The sequence below is a fragment of the Bos indicus x Bos taurus genome, chromosome 3, assembly GCF_003369695.1.
Source record: "Bos indicus x Bos taurus breed Angus x Brahman F1 hybrid chromosome 3, Bos_hybrid_MaternalHap_v2.0, whole genome shotgun sequence".
Lineage (NCBI taxonomy): Eukaryota > Metazoa > Chordata > Mammalia > Artiodactyla > Bovidae > Bos > Bos indicus x Bos taurus.
In genome coordinates this window covers 1,708,074-1,733,821 of record NC_040078.1, presented here as the reverse complement: position 1 = coordinate 1,733,821, position 25,748 = coordinate 1,708,074, and the positions used below count along the sequence as shown (strand labels likewise).

The 25,748-nt window shown below is 43.8% G+C and overlaps 1 protein-coding gene across 1 annotated transcript in view; it reads right to left on the bottom strand.

Moving 5' to 3' along the window:
* Positions 1-25,748, bottom strand: part of GPA33 (glycoprotein A33) — a 52,742-nt gene that overhangs the window by 9,003 nt on the left and 17,991 nt on the right. The window contains exons 3-4 of the mRNA XM_027526667.1: positions 17,827-18,043; positions 6,381-6,533 (exon numbers count right to left, since the gene is read on the bottom strand). Of these exons, the coding sequence (XP_027382468.1) occupies positions 6,381-6,533; positions 17,827-18,043 (370 nt within the window). The remainder of the gene's footprint in view (positions 1-6,380; positions 6,534-17,826; positions 18,044-25,748) is intronic.

The following is a 25,748-nucleotide window of genomic DNA, read 5'->3' as shown; positions in this document are numbered from 1 at the left end:
GCTCCCTGACTTCAGACTATACAACAAAGTTACAGTAATCAAATCAGTATGGTTCTGGCACAAAAACAGAAATATAAGTCAATGGAACAGAAGAGAAAGCCCAGAAATAAACCTAACACATGTTTGGCCAATTAATCTACAACAAAAGAGGCAATAATAATATCAGTACAATGGATAAAAGACAATTTCTTCAATAAGCAGTGCTGGGGTAACTGGACAACTGCACATGAAGAATGAAATCAGAACATTCTCTAACACCACACACCAGGCTTCCCTGGTGGCTCAGTGGTAAAGAATCCACCTGCAATGCAGGAACCACAGGAGATGCAGGTTCGATCCCTGGGTCAGGAGGATCCCCTGGAGGAGGGCATGGCAACACACTCCAGTATTCTTACCTGGAGAATCCCACGGACAGAAGAGCCTGGTGGGCTACAGTCCACAGGGTCACAAAGAGTTGGACACGACTGAAGTGACTTAGCACTCACGCACTAACACCACACACAAAAACAAACTTAAAGTGGATGAAAGATCTCAATGTAAGACCAGGCAGTACACAACTTTTAAAGAAAAACATAGGCAGAACACTCAATGACCTAAATCGTAACAATTTTTGGAGCCACCTCACAGAGTGATAAAAATAAACAAATAAAAAATGGGACCTCATTAAACTTAAAAACCTTTGCACAGCAAAGGAGACCATAAACAACATGAAAAAACAGCACACAAGATGGGAGAAAATATTTGCAGACAACATGACCAGCAAGGGATTAATTGCCAAAATATATAAACAGCTCATGTAGCTCAATATCAAAATAACAAACAATCCAATCAAAAAACGTGCAGAAAATCTAAATAGACATTTCTCTAAAGAAGACATACAGATGGCCAAAAAGCACCACATCATTAAGTCAAGGATGCTCAACATCAGTGACTGTTAGAGAAAGGCAAATTAAAACTACAAAGAGGTTTACCTCACCTGGCCGGAATGGTCATCATCAATAATCCTACAGACAATAAATGCCAGAGAGGGTGTAGAAAAAAGGGAACCCTTCTACACTATTGGTGGGAATGTAAATTGGTACAGCCACTATGGAGAACAGTACAGAATACTGTTCAAGAATAGAGCTACCATATGACCCAGCAATGCCACTCCTGGGCATACATCTAGAGGACATCATACTTCGAAAAGATACATGCACCCCAGTGTTTACTGCACACTGCACACAACAGCCAAGACATGAAGACATCAACAGATGAGCGGATAAAGAAGAAGCAGTACATATAGACAATTACTCAGCCATAAAACAGAGTGGAATAATGCCATTTGTGGCAACACAGATGGATTTAGAGATTATCATACCAAGTGAAATAAATCAGAGAAAGATATCATGTAAATCACTTATATGTGAAAGAAAGTGAAGTCCAATTCTTTGCGACCCCATGGACTGTAGCCTACCGGGCTCCTCCGTCCATGGGATTTTCCAGACAAGAATACTGGAGTGAGTTGCCATTTCCTTCTCCAGGAGACTTCCCGACCCAGGGATTGAAACCGGTCTCCTGCATTGTAGGCGGACGCTTTACTGTCTGAGCCACGAGGGAAGTCCACTTATATGTGGAATCCAATAAAATGATACAAGGGTAACTTATTTACAAAACAAAACAGACTCACAGATTTAGAAAACAAACATGGTTACCAAAGAGGAAATGTAGGGGAAGGGATAGATTAGGAGGTGGAGATTAACATATACACACTGCTATATATAAGACAGTCAACAAAAACCTACAGTATAGCACAATAACTTAAATGGGAAAAGAACCTGTAAAAGAATAGATATATGTGTATGTATAACTGAATCATTCTGAAACTGACACATTTTAAATCAACTATACTCCAATATAAAATAAAAAATGTTTAAAGAAAAATAAGATATATTATACAAGCAATAGATGCTCATTATAAAAACTTACATTATGCTCATTACAATAACATGTACATAATATACAAGAATCTATGACGTAAAATTATTACTTCAATTTAGTCTAATCTAGAAAATCTTGCTATGCTCATCACATCAGTTCAAAACAAGATGAAGAGGGTCCCTATCCTTTGGTGTATATAAGGGAGAACAGACATAAAGCAATGGTGATTAGAGAGTGATTAGAGTTCATAATGGGAACCCTATTAGATCTTAATCTCATCTGAAGGGTCTGAGGAGGCCTCTATGAAGAACAGAGAACAAAATAAAAATCGTTCATAATCTCACCAGCTGGAAATAACAGCGCTTTAATTTGAGATTATTTTCTTCCAATCCTTTCATATATACTTTCTCCAGATTCATCCCCTGAAACTCAGCATGATAGCCTCTGGTTACTCATTCTCTGTAACACACTGTTCCTTCCATCCTAGAATTTCATACCTTGGCAATTTTTCTGGAACACTGTTTACGTGTGATATTAACGTATGATACTAAGAAAGGGTTTATGACCAAAGCAAGTTCAGCATGAGTTAGAGTTTCTGATATGCTGATAGCACCGGACACTTCTAACATGGGGTTATGGTATTAATGGCCTCGTTTTCTAAGCCAATTGGATTTTTATATTTTTAAGAGGCGTCTTGAAGGAACACAAAACCATTCTGAGAAATATTCTATGAACCTGGACATGTTTCAGGGGTGTATGGCTCTTAACAGAGTCCCACTACTTTAGAACATGAAACTCAGTCTATATGTTAAATGTGCCCAGCACATTTCAGACAGATCAAGGTGGAAAACCTCAGGCTCTTGCCAGGCTCTTCCCATTTATCAGAGCCCAGCTTGGCACTCCTGGCCCTCTTTAGGGTCGGGAACATGTGGCAGCCTAGGCCAGAGTCAGCACTTTCCTTCCCCAGTCTCTCAAAACAAACAACAAACATGCGAAGCTACCCTGGGATTAACCAGTGCACAAACATTGCCACAAGACCTGTTTTGATTCTGATTTGGAGCTCCCAAGTCCCTTTTCCTCTGGAAAGGACCCAATCATTCTTGAAATCTGGCCAAAACAAATGTTTCTTCTACAATGACACCTCGTGGTCAAGAAGGGAACACGTAGGACAGAAGGGTTTCCACATTCCCTCTGCTGCAGCTAGGAGAGGTTTCCCTCCAGAGCAGCCCAGGTCAGCAAGAGACACTGATGTCAAATTGACAAGGTTTAACTTCTCTGCCCACTACCCCAGCATCTCCCTGATCCCATGATTTGTCAACAAGCTCAAGCTGCCTTCAAGATCTTCCCTGGCTGCTGGGAGCAACGTCCATGCCACCCTTCAGAATGTACCTGGGAGTGTGTGCTCAGTGTGCCCAGTAGTGTCCGATTCTGTGACTCCACAGACTGTAACCCACCCGCCTCCTCTGTCCATGGGCTTCTCCAGGCAAGAACACTGGAGTGGGTCACCATTTCCTCCTCCAGGGATCTTCCCGACCCAGGGATCAAATCCAGGTCTCCTGCGCCTCTTGCATCGGCAGGTGGGTTCTTTTATCACTGAACCACCTGGGAAGCCCACCCTTCAGAATATCCTCCCCTAAAGTGCTCCCGCCCCTAGAATTACTTCTCCCGCCTTCCTTGTTACCCAGATTCCTACTCCTTCAGTGCATGAAACTCAGCTGACTGACAGGGTTTACAAGGATGTTCAGAGGTATCACATACGTGATCGCCTCTTACCCTCTCCACAGTCTTTGGGGAAGGCTGAATGACGATCATCCCAATCTTGCAGATGAAGACACTAAGGGTCTGAGAGGCCACGATTAACAGAAGAAGCCAGAACTCAAACCCTCATTTGTTGATTCCACATTCCCTGTTCCTTTACTGCTGGCTTACTCCTGCTGATCCAAGTTAAAGGAAACAATCTCTAATGTTGAGAATTCTCCTTTAGATGTAGAAGAGTTGAGGAATTCTGCTCCCCAGATTGCCCACTATGGGTTGTTTTAAAATATTTTAAAAGTCAGAAATGGGTTTCAACTGACCCACACAAGATGACACGATAGACTCCCTAGGGCTCTGTGAGGCAAGGCAGAGCCCACGTCTTTAAGAACAACACCCAACCCGCACCACCATCCAGATGCTTTTTTCAGTCACTGTCTAATCCTAATTCTGACTCTGAGTAATTCTTAACTAGAGGCAGAATAAATCTTTTCCAAAGTAACTAAGCAATCTCCATTTAAGCTCTTTTATGGCTCTCATGTTTTAGATCATTGAAAAACTGAGCTTTGGCTTCTAACAAGCAGAGGAATCCTTCCTGATGGAGGCAGGAGAGCTGTGAGCAGGGTCCCCACATCCTCCAGGGCAGAGGCCAGCCTCCCGAGTCCAATGAGCAGGCCCTGCATCATCTCTCATCTCAGCTTCTCTTCAGTGGCACCTCCCATCCTTCCTGCATGCACAGTTCCTAAGCTGTCTCCATCCTTAGCCTACTCACTCTTAAGGAATCAGCTCAGATAACAGCTGATCATTCTACCAGGCACTTGGTGGTCTCAGTACTTTACATGGACTTTTATTTAAACTTCACAATAGGACTTCCCTAACTCCACATTCCCAATGCAAGGGGCATGGGTTCGATCCCTGGTTGAGGAACTAAGATCTCACATGCTGCAAAGAGAAGCCAAAAAAAATCTTCACAATATCCCTATGAAATAAATACTAATTTTATGCCCATTTTACAGATGTGCAAATGGAAGCACAGAGAGACTGACTTGCCAAGGTCACACAGCTAACAAGCCAGGATTCAAGCCCATGCATGCTCCTAACCACCACGCTCTCCTGCCTGTTCAAGTGCCCCCTCCTTGAAGAAATCTTCTTTGACCCCTCTGGGTTCTAGCACCACTGGATACAAACTACGGCAGCATTTCCTATCTTGTTACCCTCTGCTAGCTTCACTGACAGGTGGGTCAGTGGTAAAGAATCTGCCTGCCAATGCAGGAGATGTAAGAGACACAAGTTCGGTCCCTGGATCAGGAAGATCCCCTGGAGAAGGAAGTGGCAACCCACTCCAGTATTCTTGCCAAAAAATTCCATGGACAGAGGAGTCTGGCAGGCAGTCTGGCAGTTCATGGGGTCACAAAAAATCAACTGAGTGACTGAGCATGCACTCATGCAACCCTCTGCTATACATACTCTGCTGGAATGCCAGATCAACTAGTGTCTGTGGTTGACCTGTGACCACTTATGGAGTCCCTGGGCTGCACACAGCCCAGAGACAGATTGTCATATAGCCAGAGGAGAGCTGCCAGCCAGTTTTGACACACTCGATAAAAACTTGCCAGCTAGAAATATGTAAACAAATCCAGAAGCTTGTTGAAATCCTTAACACATCTATTTTACATTAGAGTGGGTTCTACTAATTCTTTTTTTTTTTTTAACTTTTCAGAAGTTCTTGTTTTACCCCCAAACAAACAAATGGTAGAGAGCTTAAGTCCCCTCACTTGGTGGAAGCCCCTGTCTGTGCCCTCATTTGGTGGGACTCGCTCTCCCGTCTCATCTCCTCAGACCTGCTGTCTATACCCACCGCTCCACCACCCACTTCCTTTCCACCCATACTGGGTAGAAAGTCTTCCCAGAAGTTAATCCAGTGGGACTTTCCAGACCTTGTCTTTCTTGATCTTCAGGAGTGGTGGGTGCAGCTGGCTAAGCAGCTGGTGGAAACAGGGCCCAGGGATTCCACTGGGGTTTTCCCACATTAGTTGACTCCAAGGTAATGGCAGCGGGATGTTTATACAAAAGGCAGCTCCTTTTCTCTTTCCAGTTTGTTTCCTGATTGAAAGGTCAAATACCAAACTGCCTGGTACAAAACCAGTCTCCTGGCAACCACAGCAGAACCTACCATTTCCTTCCCTGAGAATGTGGGAACCTCATAGCAGACCCAGTTGTGTAGTGGGTGGGACCATATAACAGGGTTGAGTTTGTGGGTGGGAACCAGGGCAGTCCGAGATGTATCTGCCTAGGTAAGGGATGGAAATAGAAACTTCTCCGTCCTTAAGTGGAGCCACAGAGTCAGACTTGAGGACTCAAATGTACACTTTAGGACATAATCATAACCAAAACTAAAACCCCGCGAGTGCTTGTGCAGCGACTGGTTACTGATACATGCTTACTCAAGAGAACTCAGTTATGGGGAATAAAGAAAACAAGTTCATGTGTACAATGTTATTATTTGTCACAATAACCTATGAGGTGGGCACTATTATGAGAAAAATGCTGCTTAGAGAGATGTCCAAGATAATCCAGTGCAAAATGCAGGGGGGAGAGGCAGCCTTCAGGGGCACCTGACTGGTCAGCCCAGGGTCTCCTCTGGCAGTACACATCACATGAGCGGCACCTCGATGTGGGGCGCTGGCCTTCCTTGCAGACCTTTTTACCTGGTGTGATTTGACGCTCTTGGTGCAGGACATCGTAGCTCTTCCAGCTGTACTGAGGGGCTGGGGAGCCCTCCTTTGACTGGCAGGTCAGCTGGATGTCGTTCCCAATGACAGTCTCTCCCTGGATGCCACAGTCTGGCTTGGAGGGCGGCACTGTGCAGGGGAAGAGCCAGAGAGAAGCCAGGAATTAGTTGGGGCTTGGTGACAACCACTCCCTCACCCCAACACACACCAGTTGCCTTGTTTGTTCACAGGCAAAGAAAGGTAAAAACCATTCTTAGCTCACATGCCATAGAAAACAGTCTGCAGGCTGGATTTGGCTGCAGTTTGCCTACCCTTGGTTTCAGTGAAAGCCTCTCTCTCTGAAACCCTTCAATGTTAACTTCTTAGCAATGTTCCCTTCAGTTAAGCAGAACTCTCTTCCTGTGCTTTGCTGATGAAATGGAATTACCACAAGTAACTGGGTGATGGAAGAGCCCCCTGGCGGCAGTGGGATTATGTGCAGGGTAGAGAACGAGGACTGAGCGGATGGAGGGGGCAGGAAGGAACAGACACACACAAAAGAAGCCCACAGAAAGAAGGTTGTGAAAACCAACAGGCCACCCTCAATGCACAAGCCCAATCTGATCGCTTAGAATTCCTGAAGACCTTAAGCCAGGGTCGTTCACTCAACACTGTAAGTTAACACACCACTGTGTACAGTGGTTTGTTCTACAAAAATTCTGTATACCTGACTCTGCTGGGCATGGAGATGACATAGTGTGTGAGTTTTTGTGTTTAAGGAATCCAGTGGGGGCAAAAAAAAAAAAAAAAACCATGACCAGGCAGGACGCAACAATGCTGAGACAGGACAGGCATGACAAGGGACACTGACCCAGTCGTGAAGCCAATAGTGGAGGTGCTGGGAGGGGTTGGAGAAGAGATGGGGTGGCACTCCAGCCCGAGGCAGCAGCCTGTGCAGAGGCCCTGAGGCAAGAAGACTCCAGGGAGTCCTTTTGGGTGGGAGGAAGAGGACACCAGTGGAAAGTACTATTACTGAATTCCTCAGCGGCAGGCCTGTCCATCCTGCTTCTCTCTTCACATGCCCCCTTGGACGGCTTGCTTGCCCCAACAGTGCTGCCCTTTCTACAGTGCAGACTGCACAGGCGCACACTCGCTGGGCGTGGAGGGTGAATTCCAATCTCCGCTCCGCCCAGGGCTGCTGGGAGACAGGAGGCACCTCTCCCCTCTAGCCTCACATCTGCTCTGGTATTTGCTCTCCGACAAAGGCAGGTGGTTGCTGGGTGTGCCCCCTCATTTCCTGTTGTCTTGGTGAGGGGCAGCCAGGCATGGAGCAGCGTGGGGAAAATCAAAGGCATTTCCCACTGCCACCCTAATCAGTTAGTCCCTAAACCTAAAAGGCCCTAGGTTCAAGAACAGGACTCAGGTATCCATGCCCAGACCCCGGGGACTGAAGCAGCCTGGGGAGGAAAAGGCTGCTACCTATGGGCTACTCTCACAAACAGCTCTCTGCCCTCCCTGCAGGCCCAGCCAGCAGGTATCTGCAGGACAGAAAAAGAGAGCATCACTTCTGAGGAGACTGGCTACTGGTCAAAGCTGTTCATGAGCCAAGCTTTATCTCTTGAGCTCTCCGCAGGTCCAGGAACATTCCTCCCTACCAATAAAAATTCTCACCCTTGCTTCCCAGGTACTCCTTTAACAGGATCCTAACCTTTTATTCCACAAAACAGACTGGCCACAAATACAACACCACCTTTGAAGTCTCTCACTGACTCAGAACCATGCTAAGGGTGCATGACTAGTAGCCAGCATATGCTGTACATATCCGGTGACTAGCTTTCTTATGCCACCGTTTGCTGAGGGAATATTATTAAAAACAAATCCTTAATCCACTCTAGTCAAGGCTATGGTTTTTCCAGTGGTCATGTATGGATGTGAGAGTTGGACTGTAAAGACAGCTGAACACCAAAGAATTGATGCTTTTGAACTGTGGTATTGGAGATGACTCTTGAGAGCCCCTTGGACTGCAAGGAGATCCAACCAGTCCATTCTAAAGGAGATCAGTCCTGGGATTTCATTGGAAGGATTGATGCTAAAGCTGAAACTCCAATACTTCGGCCATCTCATGCGAAGAGTTGACTCATTGGAAAAGACTCTGATGCTGGGAGAGATTGGGGGCAGGAGGAGAAGGGGACGACAGAGGATGAGATGGCTGGATGGCATCACCGACTCGATGGACGTGAGTTTGAGTGAACTCCGGGAGTTGTTGATGGACGGGGAGGCCTGGCGTGCTGCAATTCATGGGGTCGCAAAGAGTTGGACACGACTGAGCGACTGAACTGAACTGAACTGAATCCACTCTAGAGGCAGCAGTAGAAATAACGGCAAACAAGGGATCAATCACTTCCTAGGAGACCCACCTTACGGAGGAATACGTCAGGGTCCTTTCCCCAGGCCCTAAACCGAGGCACCGCCAGCCCTCACTTCATCCAGCTCCTCCCCGAAGCTCCCCTCCGCAGCCCTCACCATCAAGAACAGCTAGGACCTAGAATCATACAGATCTAGTTCAAACAGCCCTTCCACCCGCTGACGCGGGGGGCGGGGGGATTTAGGACTCTTGTAGATCTTGGATTCTCAGTTGGCGCGTCCCAGCTCCTAAATAAATTGTAGATAATACCTGAATATTTATAGAGGGCGGAGTGATGGGAGGGAGCTGGTCCAGGCCTCTGCAAAGCCTGCGACTCCCGCTGCAGACGTCAGGGGGCGCCAGAGGCCGGGAAGACGACCAGTCCTGCCCGGCGGCGCCAGGTCCCGGGTCTCCGGGCCAGGTGACTGTCCCTTGGTGACCAAGACGGTTCCCCTCCTTCCGGAAGCTCCATGCTCACCTCAGTTTACTGTGAGGTCACGCAGCCTGAATGGACGACCCCATTTAATTCAAAAGCTGTTCTGCCTAAAATCAGCCCAGCACCAAACCTTTTGGAAATGAAACTTGTAAAAATCTTTTTTCCTGGGTTTACTTAACATATAGTACCAATTATCTCTCTTTTTAAAGCAAAACTGTCTTTTCACCGAGTTTCATAATCTCATTAAATTTGTAGTCTTTGCTGTTCGAGTTTAACTAATTCGTCTCTTAAAGTGCAGCTGGTCCTAAGAGAGGAGAGGGGGGAAATCCAGACATTCACACTTGAATTGGGCCCGGCTGCCCTGCCTGAAACCAGCTTGCTGCCAGAAGAAAACCAAAGCCGTTAAATACGGAAGCCAGAGGAGCCAGAATCAGCCAGAGAAGGACCAGGTGGAGCAGAGTGAGGGACTCAGCTGGGGGTGAACCAGGATAAGGGGAGAGGGTGAGGGAGGGCAGACAGTGCAGAAGAGAAACTGGAGAAAAATGCTCGTTTCCCTGGCTGGGTAATCTCTCTCTCGGGAGCTAATGCAGATAAAATTAAGTGCTGTGAACACAAAACGGTTTAATGCAACATTAATTATAATAGCTTAAATTGGAAACAGTGTCCAGTTCTGCGACAGAGGACTCAGCATTCCCTTGCTGAAGTGGCATGAAGCTTAAAGAACAGCAAGTGCTAAGACAGCACGTAATGAAATGAAAAGAGAAAAGTTCCTATGGTTAGGTTACAGATTCCGTTATGTATGGAAATAAGGATGTGGCTAGGAGCTGGAAGAAAACATGGAGAAATAAAACCCAATGATATATGTGAATGTTTGTCTTTTTTTGTTTCATCTTTCTTTAAATTAGTATATTTTTAAGAGACAAGGGGGTCATCAAACACAGCTATTTGTTTATTTGTGTCAGGAGTAAGGTCCTCGGAGCAGGAGAACAAGAACAGGCCAGCAGAACAGAAACAGGCTTCTTTCTAAGAGTCCGGTGCACTAGAGATTTTGACATGAGGAGCCCTTCACAAAGAGGCGGACTCTTGATTCCACGGGGCCAGTAGAAAAACCATCACGGCACTCCACCTGGTCAACCGAAACACAGCTGTAAAAATGCCGTAAGATAATAAAACGTGATGGTGTCAGCCTTGTCCAGCAGATTAGGGGAGGTGTTCCTGCAGCTCTAAGACCATCAGAGCTCCCCATGAAAACCTTGAAATAAATATCCATGTACTCAGAGGGCTGTGGGGCTTCCGTGTCCCAGACCTAGGTTCAGACCTTCAGTGTGGAAGAGCAGTTACAGAACCTCAGTTTTCATTGAGTGATGCTTCCAAGATGGGCATGTCCCGTGGACAGTGGGCACATCCATGGCTGGCACTGCTCTAGCCTCTCCAGCCTTTTTTCACTGGCATGGGCACAGGAAGGGCAAGATACAAGTTAATGCAATGACACCATAAAACATAATTGGCAAGCTTACATCTGCCACAAAGTGAAACAAAGGGTATGCTGAAAAGTTGTCAGTCACGCAGAGTTTGGGAATCACCCGGAATTGGAAGGCTTGATGGTTGGGAACAGTGAAGGGATTTGAGCATCAAATCCTTGTTTGCATCAAAGCTTGGACACTTTCTAGTGGTCATTTAACTGCTTGGATCTCAGTGTTCCCTTCTATCAAATATGAGTGTTAATACCCACTGTCACAGATGTATTGCAAAGATGAAATGAGATCATATCCATAGAGGACTTATTGAGATGCCTGGCACATACCAAACAGACACTCAAAAAAGGATAGTTGTTATGATTGTGAACTTGGTGTTACTTATTAAAAGACGCTTACTCCTTGGAAGGAAAGCTATGACCAACCTAGACAGCATATTAAAAAGCAGAGACATTACTTTGCCACAAAGGTCTGTCTACTCAAGGCTATAGTTTTTCTAGTAGCCATGTATGGATATGAAAGTTGGACCATAAACAAGGTTGAACACCAAAGAATTGATGCTTCTGAACTTTGGTGTTGGTGAAGACTCTTGAGAGTCCCTTGGACTGCAGGGAGATCCAACCAGTCCATCCTAAAGGAAACCAGTCCCAAATATTCATTGGAAGGGCTGATGCTGAAGTTGAAACTCCAATACTTTGGCCATCTGATGTGAAGAACTGACTCATCTGAAAAGACCCTGACGCTAGGAAAGCTTCAGGGTGGGAGGAGAAGGGGATGACAGAGGATGAGATGGTTGGATGGCATCACTGAGTTGATGGACATGAGTTTGAGTAAGCTCCAGGAGTTGGTGATGGACAGGGAAGCCTGGCGTGCTGCAGTCCACGGGGTCACAAAGAGTAGGACACGACTGAGCGACTGAACTGACTGATACAGGCAAAGGTCATTGCAATTTGATGATAGTTTACAAGAGAAGACACTATACATGGACATCACCAGATGGTCAACACCGAAATCAGATTGATTATATTCTTTGCAGCCAAAGATGGAGGAACTCTATACAGTCAACAAAAACAAGACCAGGAGCTGACTATGGCTCAGATCATGAACTCCTGATTACCAAATTCAGACTTCAATTGAAGAAAGTAGGGAAAACCACTAGACCATTCAGGTATGACCTAAATCAAATCCCTTATGATTATACAGTGGAAGTGAGAAATAGATTTAAGGGCCTAGATCTGATAGATAGAGTGCCTGATGAACTATGGAATGAGGTTCGTGACATTGTACAGGAGACAGGGATCAAGACCATCCCCAAGGAAAAGAAATGCAAAAAAGGCTGTCTGGGGAGGCCTTACAAATAGCTGTGAAAAGAAGAGAAGCAAAAAGCAAAGGAGAAAAGGAAAGATATAAGCATCTGAATGCAGAGTTTCAAAGAATAGCAAGAAGAGATAAGAAAGCCTTCCTCAACGATCAATGCAAAGAAATAGAGGAAAACAACAGAATGGGAAAAACTAGAGATCTCTTCAAGAAAATTAGAGATACCAAGGGAACATTTCATGCAAAGATGGGCTCGATAAAGGACAGAAATGGTATGGACCTAACAGAAGCAGAAGATATTAAGAAGAGGTGGAAGGGATACACAGAAGAACTGTACAAAAAAGATCTTCATGACCCAGATAATCACGATGGTGTGATCACTGACCTAGAGCCAGACATCCTGGAATGTGAAGTCAAGTGGGCCTTAGCAAGCACCACTACGAACAAAGCTAGTGGAGGTGATGGAATTCCAGGTGAGCTATTTCAAATCCTGAAGGATGATGCTGTGAAAGTGCTGCACTCAATATGCCAGCAAATTTGGAAAACTCAGCAGTGGCCACAAGACTGGAAAAGGTCAGTTTTCATTCCAATCCCAAAGAAAGGCAATGCCAAAGAATGCTCAAACTACCGCACAATTGCACTCATCTCACATTACTAGTAAAGTAATGCTCAAAATTCTCCAAGCCAGGCTAAAGCAATACGTGAACTGTGAACTTCCAGATGTTCAAGCTGGTTTTAGAAAAGGCAGAGGAACCAGAGATCAAATTGCTAACATCCTCTGGATCATGGAAAAAGCAAGAGAGTTCCAGAAAAACATCTATTTCTGCTTTATTGACTATGCCAAAGCCTTTGACTGTGTGGCTCACAATAAACTGTGGAAAATTCTGAAAGAGATGGGAATACCAGACCACCCGACCTGCCTCTTGAGAAATCTGTATGCAGGTCAGGAAGTTAGAACTGGACATGGAACAACAGACTGGTTCCAAATAGGAAAAGGAGTACGTCAAGGCTGTATATTGTCACCCTGTTTATTTAACTTATATGCAGAGTACATCATGAGAAATGCTGGGCTGGAAGAAGCACAAGCTGGAATCAAGATTGCTGGGAGAAATATCAATAACCTCAGATATGCAGATGATACAACCCTTATGGCAGAAAGTGAAAAGGAACTCAAAAGCCTCTTGATGAAAGTGAAAGTGGAGAGTGAAAAAGTTGGCTTAAAGCTCAACATTCAGAAAACAAAGATCATGGCATCTGGTCCCATCACTTCATGGGAAATAGATGGGGAAACAGTGGAAACAGTGTCAGACTTTATTTTTGGGGGCTCCAAAATCACTGCAGATGGTGATTGCAGCCATGAAATTAAAAGATGCTTACTCTTTGGAAGGAAAGTTATGACCAACCTAGATAGCATATTCAAAAGCAGAGACATTACTTTACCAACAAAAGTCCATCTAGTCAAGGCTATGGTTTTTCCAGTGGTCATGTATGGATGTGAGAGTTGGACTGTGAAGAAGGCTGAGCACCGAAGAACTGATGCTTTTGAACTGTGGTGTTGGAGAAGACTCTTGAGAGTCCCTTGAACTGTAAGGAGATCCAACCAGTCCATTCTGAAGGAGATCAGCCCTGGGATTTCTTTGGAAGGAATGATGCTAAAGCTGAAACTCCAGTACTTTGACCACCTCATGCAAAGAGTTGACTCATTGGAAAAGACTCTGATGCTGGGAGGGATTGGGGGCAAGAGGAGAAGGGGACGACAGAGGATGAGATGGCTGGATGGCATCACCGACTCGATGGACGTGAGTCTCAGTGAACTCCAGGAGTTGGTGATGGACAGGGAGGCCTGGCGTGCCTCGATTCACGGGGTCACAAAGAGTCGGACACAACTGAGTGACTGAACTGAACTGAACTTCCCTCCATTTAAGAGGATCCCCTTGGTTTGCAGAGCAGGGGGACACAGAGACTGGGTCTTTAGTTACGTGGAATGGGTACAGTTTCCTGCCCTCCTCTTACACACCTAAGTAAACACATTAGTCTTTATTTGGCCACAGAAAGCCTGGAATCCAGTCATTATAGATTCGCCAATATAGGTCAGAAAATCTGATATATCATCTTCCTTATATCATTAAAATGTCCTTCCATTGCAAATTAATATGTAAATTGAATATAATTCCAACCAACTTTTTTTAAACATAACAAAGTGATTTTAATATTAACATGAAAGAATAAATGTGTAAAACTGATTTGGAAAAGTTTAGTAAGAACAGATATTACATAGTGCCAGATTTTAAAAGCCATGCACACAAATACTGATAACTAAATATGTTTGTGTGCATGCGTGTTTGTGTCTCAACACAGACTATAGACACACTATAATCACAACAATGTGATATTGGCGTAGGAATAATCCAAAGGAGAATAAATGAAATAAGGAGTAAAAAACAGCTGTGTGTATGTAGCAATTTAACTTGTGACAAACCTGGCATTCCAGTGGGAGAATAATTGTTTCTTTGGTATAATAAATAAATGATGTTGATGTAATTGGCTATCCATTTGGAAGAAAACAAAGACCCTTAGTATCCTGTGTTCAAAAATGAATTCCTGATGAAACAAAGATCTAAGGGTAAAAAACAAGACTTACAGACATAAGAAAAGAACATTAAGTTCATTTTTATAACCACAAAGGTGGTGTGAGAGACCTTGTACAGGACAACAGTCCCCAAATCCAGAGCAGAAAACATCAATGGGATATGGAGGGACTTCTCCTGTGTCTCAGAATGTCCACTAAAATCTTCAAGTTGAGGCTCTGAATGGCTAGCCTCCCTGCTGAGGAGAGGAGTGGCCTTCCCAGGAGTGAATTCTCTAATTATCAGTTGCCCTCCTCCTTCCCATTTAAGAGAAGACTAGAGATTCATCAGAGAGATTTCTTTAAAGAAGACTGTCAGAAATAGGGACCATGAGCATTTCTCCTCCTTCTCTTGGTGGAAGGGAAGGAGGTATTTCCCCTCATCTCGTTCCCAGCCGGGGAGGAACCAAAAGAATACCATGTGGAGATAGCGGTTGTCTATTGTCGGGAACTGGCATCTCTCACTCCTCGCTGAGACTTGTAAGGAATCATTAAGTTCCTACAGTCTACTCCTGGAACGTGATGTTGGAAGGGCTTTATAGATGTCCTTGGGTATCTGAGGAACCATCTGGGGTCACATTCAGGTCCTACCTCTTGCTCAGAGAAGCTTGCTGGAGCAGACTGCAATGGCAAGGTGAGGAGAGCATGCAACAGTGAGAAGGATCTGCCCTTCCAGGTGCAGAATAAGGACAAGGCGTGTTCTTGTCACACTGAAAGGATTTGGCCTCAGAGAGCTGTTGGCTGGGTCAAGGGGAGCCCAGAGTGGACAGTGAAGAGTAAGAGCAAGTTACCATAATCAGGGGAAGGTGGAAAAGGGTGAAAGATGTGAAAATCTGCCCTGCAGGTGCGCAAAATACTTGTGTCAGGTGGATCCCTTGGTGGGGCCAGTGCTGAGGAACCCTATCATGCACCCCACAAAAGAAACAGTAGTGGGATGTCTGCTCTGATTGGGATCATGGGATAGCAAGAGAAGACGGTAAGTGGCCTGGCTAGGTGATCACGGCTTTGCTTTCCCCTTTAACACTTGGCCGTGACCTCAGAGTCACAAAAGTGAGAGTGGGAGGAAGTGGACTAAGGAGAATAAGGAAACAGACCCAGCCTTTAATCCACTGCTGGTCTCCTCACCTTAGGTGGTCAGCGCCAAGTTAAGGAGAAATGTGAAGCTTATCTGGGCTTCCTAGGTGGTGCTAGTGGTAAAGAACCTGCCTGCCAATGCAGAAGACATAACAGATGAGAGTTGGATCCCTGGGTTGGGAGTATCCCTGTAGAAGGGCAACCCACTACAGTATTCTTGCCTAGAAAATCCTCCCATGAACAGAGGAGCCTGGTGCGCTATGGTCCATAGGGTCGCAGAGTCAGACACAACTGAAGTGACTTAGCATGGATGTGAAACTTGAACTGAACAGATTTTTTTTCACTTAGTCAATTAACAAAATTTATAAAAAATTAAGCTTCCCTTGTGGCTCAACTGGTAAAGAATCTGCCTGCAATGTGGGAAACCTGGGTTTGATCCCTGGGTTGGGAAGATCCCCTGGAGAAGGGAAAGGCTACCCACTCCAGTATTTTGGCCTGGAGAATTCCATGGAATTCCATGGGGTCACAAAGAGTTGAACAGGACTGAGTGACTTTCACTTTCACAGAAAAATTAAGAAGATTGATAATATTCAGTTCTGGTAAGAATATAGGAAAACAAGCATGATCATATAATGTTCATGGCAATAGTAAGTTGCTTTGGAGAAAGTAATTTGCCAGTATGTAGTAACTTTTAATGAAGGCAAAGTCTTTGACCTAGAAATCCTTCTTTTTAATTTTTTTTTCCTTGATGCCTAATGATGTTGAGCAATAGAAATCCTACTTTTAAGAATCTATCCAACAGAAACAAAGATAACACAGTAAAAGAATATGCATATACATATATATGTACATACATATATACACACATATTATACATACATATATATTTGTACAAAAAATGGAAACAGCTTGAGAATGCTCATCAGTATGGGCCACTGGAATAATCAGTACATTCATGCAAGGGAATGTATTATATTAATAGGTATATTTGTATGTAACGATCTGGAGAAATTTACATGAAACATTAAGAAAAAGAAAGTTACAAAAAAACCTTTATAATATGATTTCTTTTTTAAGAAAAGGAAAGAAAGGAAAATGAAATGTGTGTGTGTGTGTGTGTGTTGAAAGGACTTGGAGAGGAGTCTAGAAGAATGCACACAAGTACTAGCCTTGGCCACCTTGTTAGCACTAGGGTGCAAGGAGGAGATGGTCATTCTTTATTCAGGGCTTTATTGTTTAACTCACTACAATGATTCAAAAACCTAGGCAGCTACCTTATGCAATTAAAAATAAAATCCCACTATGTAGTGTAAAGGGGGTAAAATGGAGGAACATGATCCATTTCTTTGGTTTAAAGTATGGCTAAAAAGTATTGCTGCCCACCAGTGTGGGGATCATTTCTTAGAGTAGACACAGGCTGGCTCACTAAAGGTTTTCCAACAACTGTTTGACATTGAGTCTCTGGGCCTCATCTACAAAATGAAGATCCTAAAAGTAGGTGATAGTTCCAATCCTTCCAACATGATAGACTCCAATAATAAGCTATTTGTATAAAAAGAGTGTTATTGTGGGACATATTTCAGAAACAATAGAACCTGATGAATGGTGTGTTAGAGCCAAGGTCTGGGGAGATGGTGGTGTGAAGTACTTCTACTGATTAGCTGAATTTAGAGCTGCAAAAGATGCCTGACTTGTAAGAGTCATGATTTGGCCCTCAGCATCACAGCAAGGCAGTTAGAATCTTTCCAGTAGGATCTAGGATTGCCATTTTTCTTCTCTTTAGTAAGTTTTCCATGAAAAAGAGAGGAGCTGGTGTGAAGGAAAGAGCACTGGAGGAAGCATGGACAAGAATCTCCAGAGATGACCCCCAGGGACCACTCCAAATCAGCCTTGACCTCTGTCCTGGGGAGCTGTATGCCCAGACAGAATCGTATTTGGTTCCAGGGGGAGAAGCAGACCCCCCAAGCCTCCGGACAGACCAGATGAGGGGAGAAGTCTTAGCTCTTCATTAGGCATTGCTTCCAGTTTTATCTTGCCACCAGGGTGCCTCCTCCTCACACCCCACCCTCCCCAGCCTCTTCCTATCACCCCAGGAAGGAGGAAGCACTCACCAAGGACCAAGAGATAGACACGTGACTTGGAGACGCCACCCAGATCTGACATTAGCAAGACGGAGCACTCATAGGTGCCATTGTCATCCATGGTCAACTGGTCAATGGTGATGGAGGCATCTGACTGCTCGGCGTTGTTTGATATTCTAGCACGATTCTGATAAAGTTCACCGTAGACATATTCTTTGGTCGAAAATGCCCAGATGAGCACGCTTTCCTGGAAGGAAGAAGAAATACCACTTGGTCTTCAGCCTAAGGCCCTGGCATGATGCTGCAGCCTGTCCTGTCTACCCTCACCAACCGTCCCCAGGCCCAAATGTACTGACAAGCCGACCCTGCAGAACAAAGAGCTCCACATATGGGGCCCACTCACGGACTCCTCTTATGATCTATAGTACTAAAAGCCCGGGGCACTGGAGGAATCAACCTGCCTGACTTCAGGCTCTACTACAAAGCCACAGTCATCAAGACAGTATGGTACTGGCACAAAGACAGAAATATAGACCAGTGGAACAAAATAGAAAGCCCAGAGGTAAATCCATGCACCTATGGACACCTTATCTTTGACAAAGGAGGCAAGAATATACAACGCAGAAAAGACAATCTCTTTAATAAGTGGTGCTGGGAAAACTGGTCAACCACTTGTAAAATAATGAAACCAGAACACTTTCTAACACCATACACAAAAATAAACTCAAAATGGATTAAAGATCTAAACATAAGACCAGAAACTATAAAACTCTTAGAGAAGAACATAGGTACAACACTCTCCGACATACATCACAGCAGGATCCTCTATGACCCACCTCCCAGAATATTGGAAATAAAAGCAAAAATAAACAAATAGGATCTAATTAAAATTAAAAGCTTCTGCACAGCAAAAGAAACTGTAAGCAAGGTGAAAAGACAGCCTTCAGAATGGGAGAAAATAATAGCAAATGAAGCAACTGACAAACAACTAATCTCAAAAATATACAAGCAACTCCTGCAGCTCAATTACAGAAAAATAAACGACCCAATCAAAAAATGGGCTAAAGAACTAAACAGATATTTCTCCAAAGAAGACACACAGATGGCTAACAAACACATGAAAAGATGCTCAACATCACTCATTATCAGGAAAATGCAAATCAAAACCACCATGAAGTACCATCTCACTCCGGTCAGAACGGCTACTATCCAAAAGTCTACAAACAATAAATGCTGGAGAGAGTGTGGAGAAAAGGGAACCCTCTTACACTGTTGGTGGGAATGCAAACTAGTACAGCCACTATGGAGAACAGTGTGGAGATTCCTTAAAAAACTGGAAATACAACTGCCGTACGACCCAGCAATCCCACTGCTGGGCATATACACCGAGGAAATCAGAATTGAAAGAGACACGTGTACCCCAATGTTCATCGCAGCACTGTTTATAATAGCCAGGACATGGAAGCAATCTAGATGTCCAACAGCAGATGAATGGATAAGAAAGCTGTGGTACATATACACAATGGAGTATTACACAGCCATTAAAAAGAATACATTTGAATCAGTTCTAATGAGGTGGATGAAACTGGAGCCTATTATACAGAGTGAAGTAAGCCAGAAAGAAAACCACCAATACAGTATACTAACGCATATATGTGGAATTTAGAAAGATGGTAATGACAACCCTGTATGCGAGACAGCAAAAGAAACACAGATGTATAGAACAGTCTTTTGGACTCTGTGGGAGAGGGAGGGGGGATGATTTGGGAGAATGGCATTAAAACATGTATAATATCATATAAGAAATGAATCGCCAGTCCAGGTTGGATGCAGGATACAGGAAGCTTGGGGCTGGTGCACTGGGATGACCCAGAGGGATGGTATGGGGAGGGAGGTGGAAGGGGGGGTTCATGATGAGGAACACGTGTACACCCATGGTGGATGCATGTTGATGTATGGCAAAACCAATACAATATTGTAAAGTAAATAATAATAATAATAATTAAAATTTTTTTTTAAATATTTAGACAGAAAAAAAAAGAACAAAGCAGTTCCTCAGAGTTATCTGTGAGGCTGTCTCCCAGGCTAAAGTCCTTAGTAATGTCCCAAAATAAAAGTTAATTCACAACCAAAAAAAAAAAAAAAAACCCAGGGCAGGTAGGCACTTCATACCAGAGGCTTTCACCTCTTGTAACCTATGGCACCTCTTACTTACTCCATTTTAGTTCTGTTCTCAAACCTTTAGTCAACCAATATTAATTGAGTATATAAGATGTCCAGGCATTGAGTGGGGCAGTCATCCATGGCTTGCAACCCCCCTTTATTTATTTGATCTTACCTTTGGAATTTGTTTATTCATCAATATACTCATCATTTATCAAATAAAACATGGTACTAGCTAAGATCACTACTTTTGAGCCAGACAGCCTCAATTCAAATCCCAGCTCTGCCACTTAGTAGTTGTATGGTCTTGAGCAAAATATTAGAGGAAAACAATAGAATGGGAAAGACTAGAGAGCTCTTCAAGAAAATTAGAGATATCAAGGGAGCATTTCATGCAAAGATGGGCACAATAAAGGACAGAAATGGTATGGACCTAACAGAAGGAGAAGATAATAAGAGGAGGTGGCAAGAATACACAAAAGGACTATACAAAAAAAGACCTTCATGACCCAGATAACCATGATGGTGTGATCACTCACCTAGAGCCAGACATCTTGGAATGCAAAGCCAAATGGACCTTAGGAAGCATCACTACAAACAAAGCTAGTGGAGGTGACAGAATTCCAGTTGAGCTATTTCAAATCGTAAAAGATGATGCTGCTAAAATGCTGCACTCTATATGCTAGCAAATTTGGAAAACTCGGCAGTGGCCACAGGACTGGAAAAGGTCAGTTTTCAATTCAGTCTCAAAGAAAGGCAACGCCAAAGAATGCTCAAACTACCGCACAATTGCACTCATCTCACACGGTAGCAAAGTAAAGCTCAAAATTCTCCAAGTCAGGTTTCAACAGTACATGAACTGTGAACTTCCAGATGTTCAAGATGGATTTAGAAAAGGCAGAGAAACCAGAGATCAAATTGCCAAAATTTGTTGGGTCATCAAAAAAGTAAGAGAATTCCAGGAAAACAACTACTTCTGCTTTATTGACTACACTAAAGCATTTGACTGTGTGGACCACAACAAATTGTGGAAAATTCTTCAAGAGATGGGAATACTAGACCACCTTACCTGACTCCTGAGAAATCTATATGCAGGTCAAGAAGCAACAGATTGTACTAGACATGGAACAGTAGACTGGCTCACAAATAGGGAAAGGAGTATGTCAAGGCTGTATATTGTCACCCTGCTTATTTAACTTATATGCAGAGTACATCATGAGAAATGCTGGGCTGGATGAAGCACAAGCTGGAATCAAGATTGCTGGGAGAAATGTCAATAACCTCAGATATGCAGATGACACCACCCTTAAGTCAGAAAGTAAAGAGGAACTAAAAAGTCTCTTGATGAAAGTGAAAGAGGAGAGTGAAAAAGTCAGCTTAAAACTCAACATTCAGAAAACTAAGATCATGGCATCTGGTCCCATCACTTTATGGCAAATAGATAGGGAAACAATGGAAACCCTGAGAGACTTTATTTGGGGGGGCTCCAAAATCACTGCAGATGGTGACTGCAGCCATGAAATTAAAAGATTCTTGCTCCTTGGAATAAAAGCTATGACCAACCCAGACAGTTTATTAAAAAACAGAGACATTATTTTGCTGACAAAGGTCTGTCTAGTCAAAGCTATGGTTTTTCTAGTAGTCATGTATGGATGTGAGAGTTGGACTATAAAGATGGTTGAGCACCAAAGAATTGATGCTTTTGAACTGTGGTGTTGGAGAAGACTCTTGAGAGTCCTTGGACTGCAAGGAGATCCAACCAGTCAATCCTAAAAGAAATGTTCTGAAGTCCTAATATTCATTGGAAGGACTGATGTTGAAGCTGAAACTCCAATAATTTGGCCACCTGATGTGAAGAGCTGATTTATTTGAAAAGACCCTGATGCTGGGAAAAACTGAAAGTGGGAGGAGAAGGGGACGACAGAGGATGAGATGGTTGGATGGCATCACTGACTCAATGGACATGAGTTTGAACAAGCTCCAGGAGCTGGTGATGGGAAGCCTGGTGTGCTGTAGTCCATGGGGTCACAAAGAGTCAGACACAACTGAGCAAGTGAACTGAACTGAACTGAGTGAAATATTTGACTCCTTTATGAGTCTCTTTCTTCTTCTACAAAGTGGAGATAATGATAATAACACTTGTATCATAGGATTTTTGTGAGGATTGAAGTAGATAATATACGAAAAGCAAATGGCATTGAGCCATGGGCTTAATGAAGCCACCTCAGGTAAGCAAGTAGAGAAATGGCAAGCCCCCAAGCTACTTAATTGAGAAAGTCAGAGAGAGGTCAGAGAGATAAGAGTGGAAGCCAAGATAAGACTATCAGAAAGCCAAGAGAGAGAGATTCTGAGATGGGGGAAGTGGCTGATCATTAGAAAAGCTAGGGAGAAATGAAATAAGATGAGGACAGAATCAGTACATTAAATTTAACAAAAGAGAAGTTGCTGGTGATTTTGGTGGAGTGTTAGGGGAGGAAGGCAGACCATGCTGGGTAGGGAAAAGAGTCAGGTCTGAGGTCTGCATGTACTCTTTATGCAAATCAGGAAAAGATACTCTAGTTGTTGGACAGACACATCTGTGCCAAGCTAATGGTGATCAGGTCCCCTGGGCTGGGTACCCAGATGCATAATTCACCCGGTCACATGCCACAGCTCTGGTAGGAACAGATGACTCTCAGGAAACTTGGCTGAGACAGGGAGGAACAAGAAAGCAAGAGATGAGGACCTGTCTTGAGCTGTGGATGAGTGCATGGATGTTGGTCTGTCTCAGTTCAACTTTTTTTCTGACCTACTGGTTACAGCTATCCTAAGGCTTCCCCTTTCTTGACTCTCCCCCATGTCATCTCCCACTCTTGCTAGTACCTGTCACAATAACCTCCTTGAGGGCATAGATGTAATCCTTTTCTCTGCACTCTTACTTGTTATCAAGTAACAGCAAATTAAAATTAAAAATAGGGCTGTGACAGAACTCATAGAGTATTCTCACACCTAGACAGCATGTTAAAAAGCAGAGTCATTACTTTGCCTACAAATGTCTGTCTAGTCAAGGCTATGGTTTTTCCAGTGGGTCATGTATGGATGTGCAAGGTGAACCATAAAGAAAGCTGAGCACTGAAGAATTGGTGCTTTTGAACTGTGGTGTTGGAGAAGACTCTTGACAGTCCCTTGGACTGCAAGGAGATCCAACCAGTCCACTCTAAAGGAGATCAGTCCTGGGTGTTCATTGGAAAGACTGATGCTGAAGCTCCAATACTTTGAACAGCTGATGAGAAGAACTGAATCATTAGAAAAGACCCTATGCTGGGAAAGATTGAAGGCAGGAAGAGAAGGGGCTGACAGAGGATGAGATGGTTGGATGGCATCAACAACTCGATGGACATGAGTTTGAGCAAGCTCTGGGAGTTGGTGATGGACAGGGAAGCCTGGTGTGCTGCAGTCGATGGGGTCGCAAAGAGCTGGACACAACTGAACGACTGAACTAAACTGAACTTACTTGCTCTCAACATGATTGCCTCAAATCCTTTAGGAAGTAAGGGATCAGTCAATATAAGATCTTTAGTATTTATCTCAAAAGAGGTAAATTTATCTTTGTTAGGTGCCTGGCAGAGACCTAACATCTGGTTTGCTGAGAGAACATGTCTTCAGTTTCTGCAAGCTAATGGCAGCAGCTGCCTTCTCTAGGTTTTTTTCCTGGTATTCTGGAAACAGATAGGACAGGTACTCTGGCCCATCAGGGTCCCTTGGGCAACAGAGAGTAAGGTGCCTCAGGCCAAGAATTACTCTCCTTTCTCCTCAGCCCTGCTGCTCTAGGACTTGGGTGTCTTGGGTCATCCCTTCTTCTCTGTCAGGGAAAAGCTTAATGCCTTCTCTCTGAATAGCTGGGGATCTAATGCTAAGCATGTTTGCACTTTAAAAGTAGAAGTAACTTTAAAATTGATGAATAAGGACTTTTCTGGTGGTCAGTGGTTAAGACTGTTTCCACGGCAGGGGGTGAGGGTTTGATCCTTGGTTAGGGAACTAAGATCCCATATGGCACTTGGTGTAGCAAAAAAAAAAGAAAATTAAACCCAAAAAACTTGTGAATAGATGTCCCTCTCCTTACAGTTAAAGAAATGTGAATTTCATCAATAATGAGATATTTTCCCACTCATCAAATTCACAAATATCAGATAGTTTGAGAATAGTCTGAATTAGAGAAATAAGTGCCTGCACTGTTGGTGAACCTGAAAATTGGTCTGACATACAAAGAAGGCAACTTGACATTTATCAAAATTTTAAATTCATATAGCTTTTGACCCCAAAGTTCCATTTTAAAATAATTTATCTTATATATGAATACATATGTATAAACAATTACAATAGTAATTATAAATATATACCTAGAGACATGCATATATGGATATTTATTGCAATATTATTTGTAGTAGCAAAATATAGGGAGTAAAACAAATGTCCATCATTGGTACATATAGAGCATTCATAAAATGAAATATATAATATGAATTTTTTAAAAAAAGATAAATATAAATGCACTGACATATGGAAAGAGCTCCAAAGTATATTAAGAGGAAAAAATCCAAGTGGAGGACAGTGTGCATGAAGTTTATAGAAACTTACATACTCATATGTAAGTTCATATGTAAATATATGCCTATGTTTACATGTGATGCATCTACAGATCAGATCAGATCACATCAGTCGCTCAGTCCTGTCCGACTCTTTGCGACCCCATGAATCACAGCACGCCAGGCCTCCCTGTCCATCACCAACTCCCGGAGTTCACTGAGACTCACGTCCATCGAGTCAGTGATGCCATCCAGCCATCTCATCCTCTGTCATACCCTTCTCCTCCTGCCCCCAATCCCTCCCAGCATCAGAGTCTTTTCCAATGAGTCAACTCTTCACATGAGGTGGCCAAAGTACTGGAGTTTCAGCTTTAGCATCATTCCTTCCAAAGAAATCCCAGAGCTGATCTCCTTCAGAATGGACTGGTTGGATCTCCTTGCAGTCCAAGGGACTCTCAAGAGTCTTCTCCAACACCACAGTTCAAAAGCATCAATTCTTCGGCACTCAGCCTTCTTCACAGTCCAACTCTCATACATGACCACTGGAAAAACCATAGCCTTGACTAGACAAACCTTTGTTGGCAAAGTGATGTCTCTGCTTTTGAATATGCTATCCAGGTTGGTCATAACTTTCCTTCCAAGGAGTAAGCGTCTTTTAATCTCATGGCTGCAGTCACCATCTGCAGTGACTTTGGAGCAGGAGAAGGCCACCCCAAAACCTGGGAATAGCGGCTGCCTCTAGTGGGCTTCCCAGGTACTGCAGTGGGAAGAATCCCACCGATAATCCACCTGATGATGCAGAAGATGTTAAGAGACCAGGTTCTACCCCTGGGTTGGGGAGATCCACTGGAGTAGGAAATGGCAACGCACTTCAGCATTCTTGCCTGGAAAATTCCACGGACGAGGAGCCTGCCAGGCTCCAGTCCATGGGGTTGCAAAGAGTTGGACACTACTGAGCACACACACTCACACACTCATACACACACACACACACACACGCCTCTAGTGAGGGGAATAGGGGACTGGGATTCTAGGGTGGAAAGCAGATGTATTTTCGTGTATATGAATATATACATTTTCTGAACTGGCATAAAGAACCATTGGAAGGAAACACAAGAAACCAGATCTTAGCCAAAAGTGGTATTCACAGTACCGAATGATTGTGGCAGAAATACCAATAAATTAGAGTAAATGCGGCCCCCAAAGAACCAGTAGCAGTGAAAA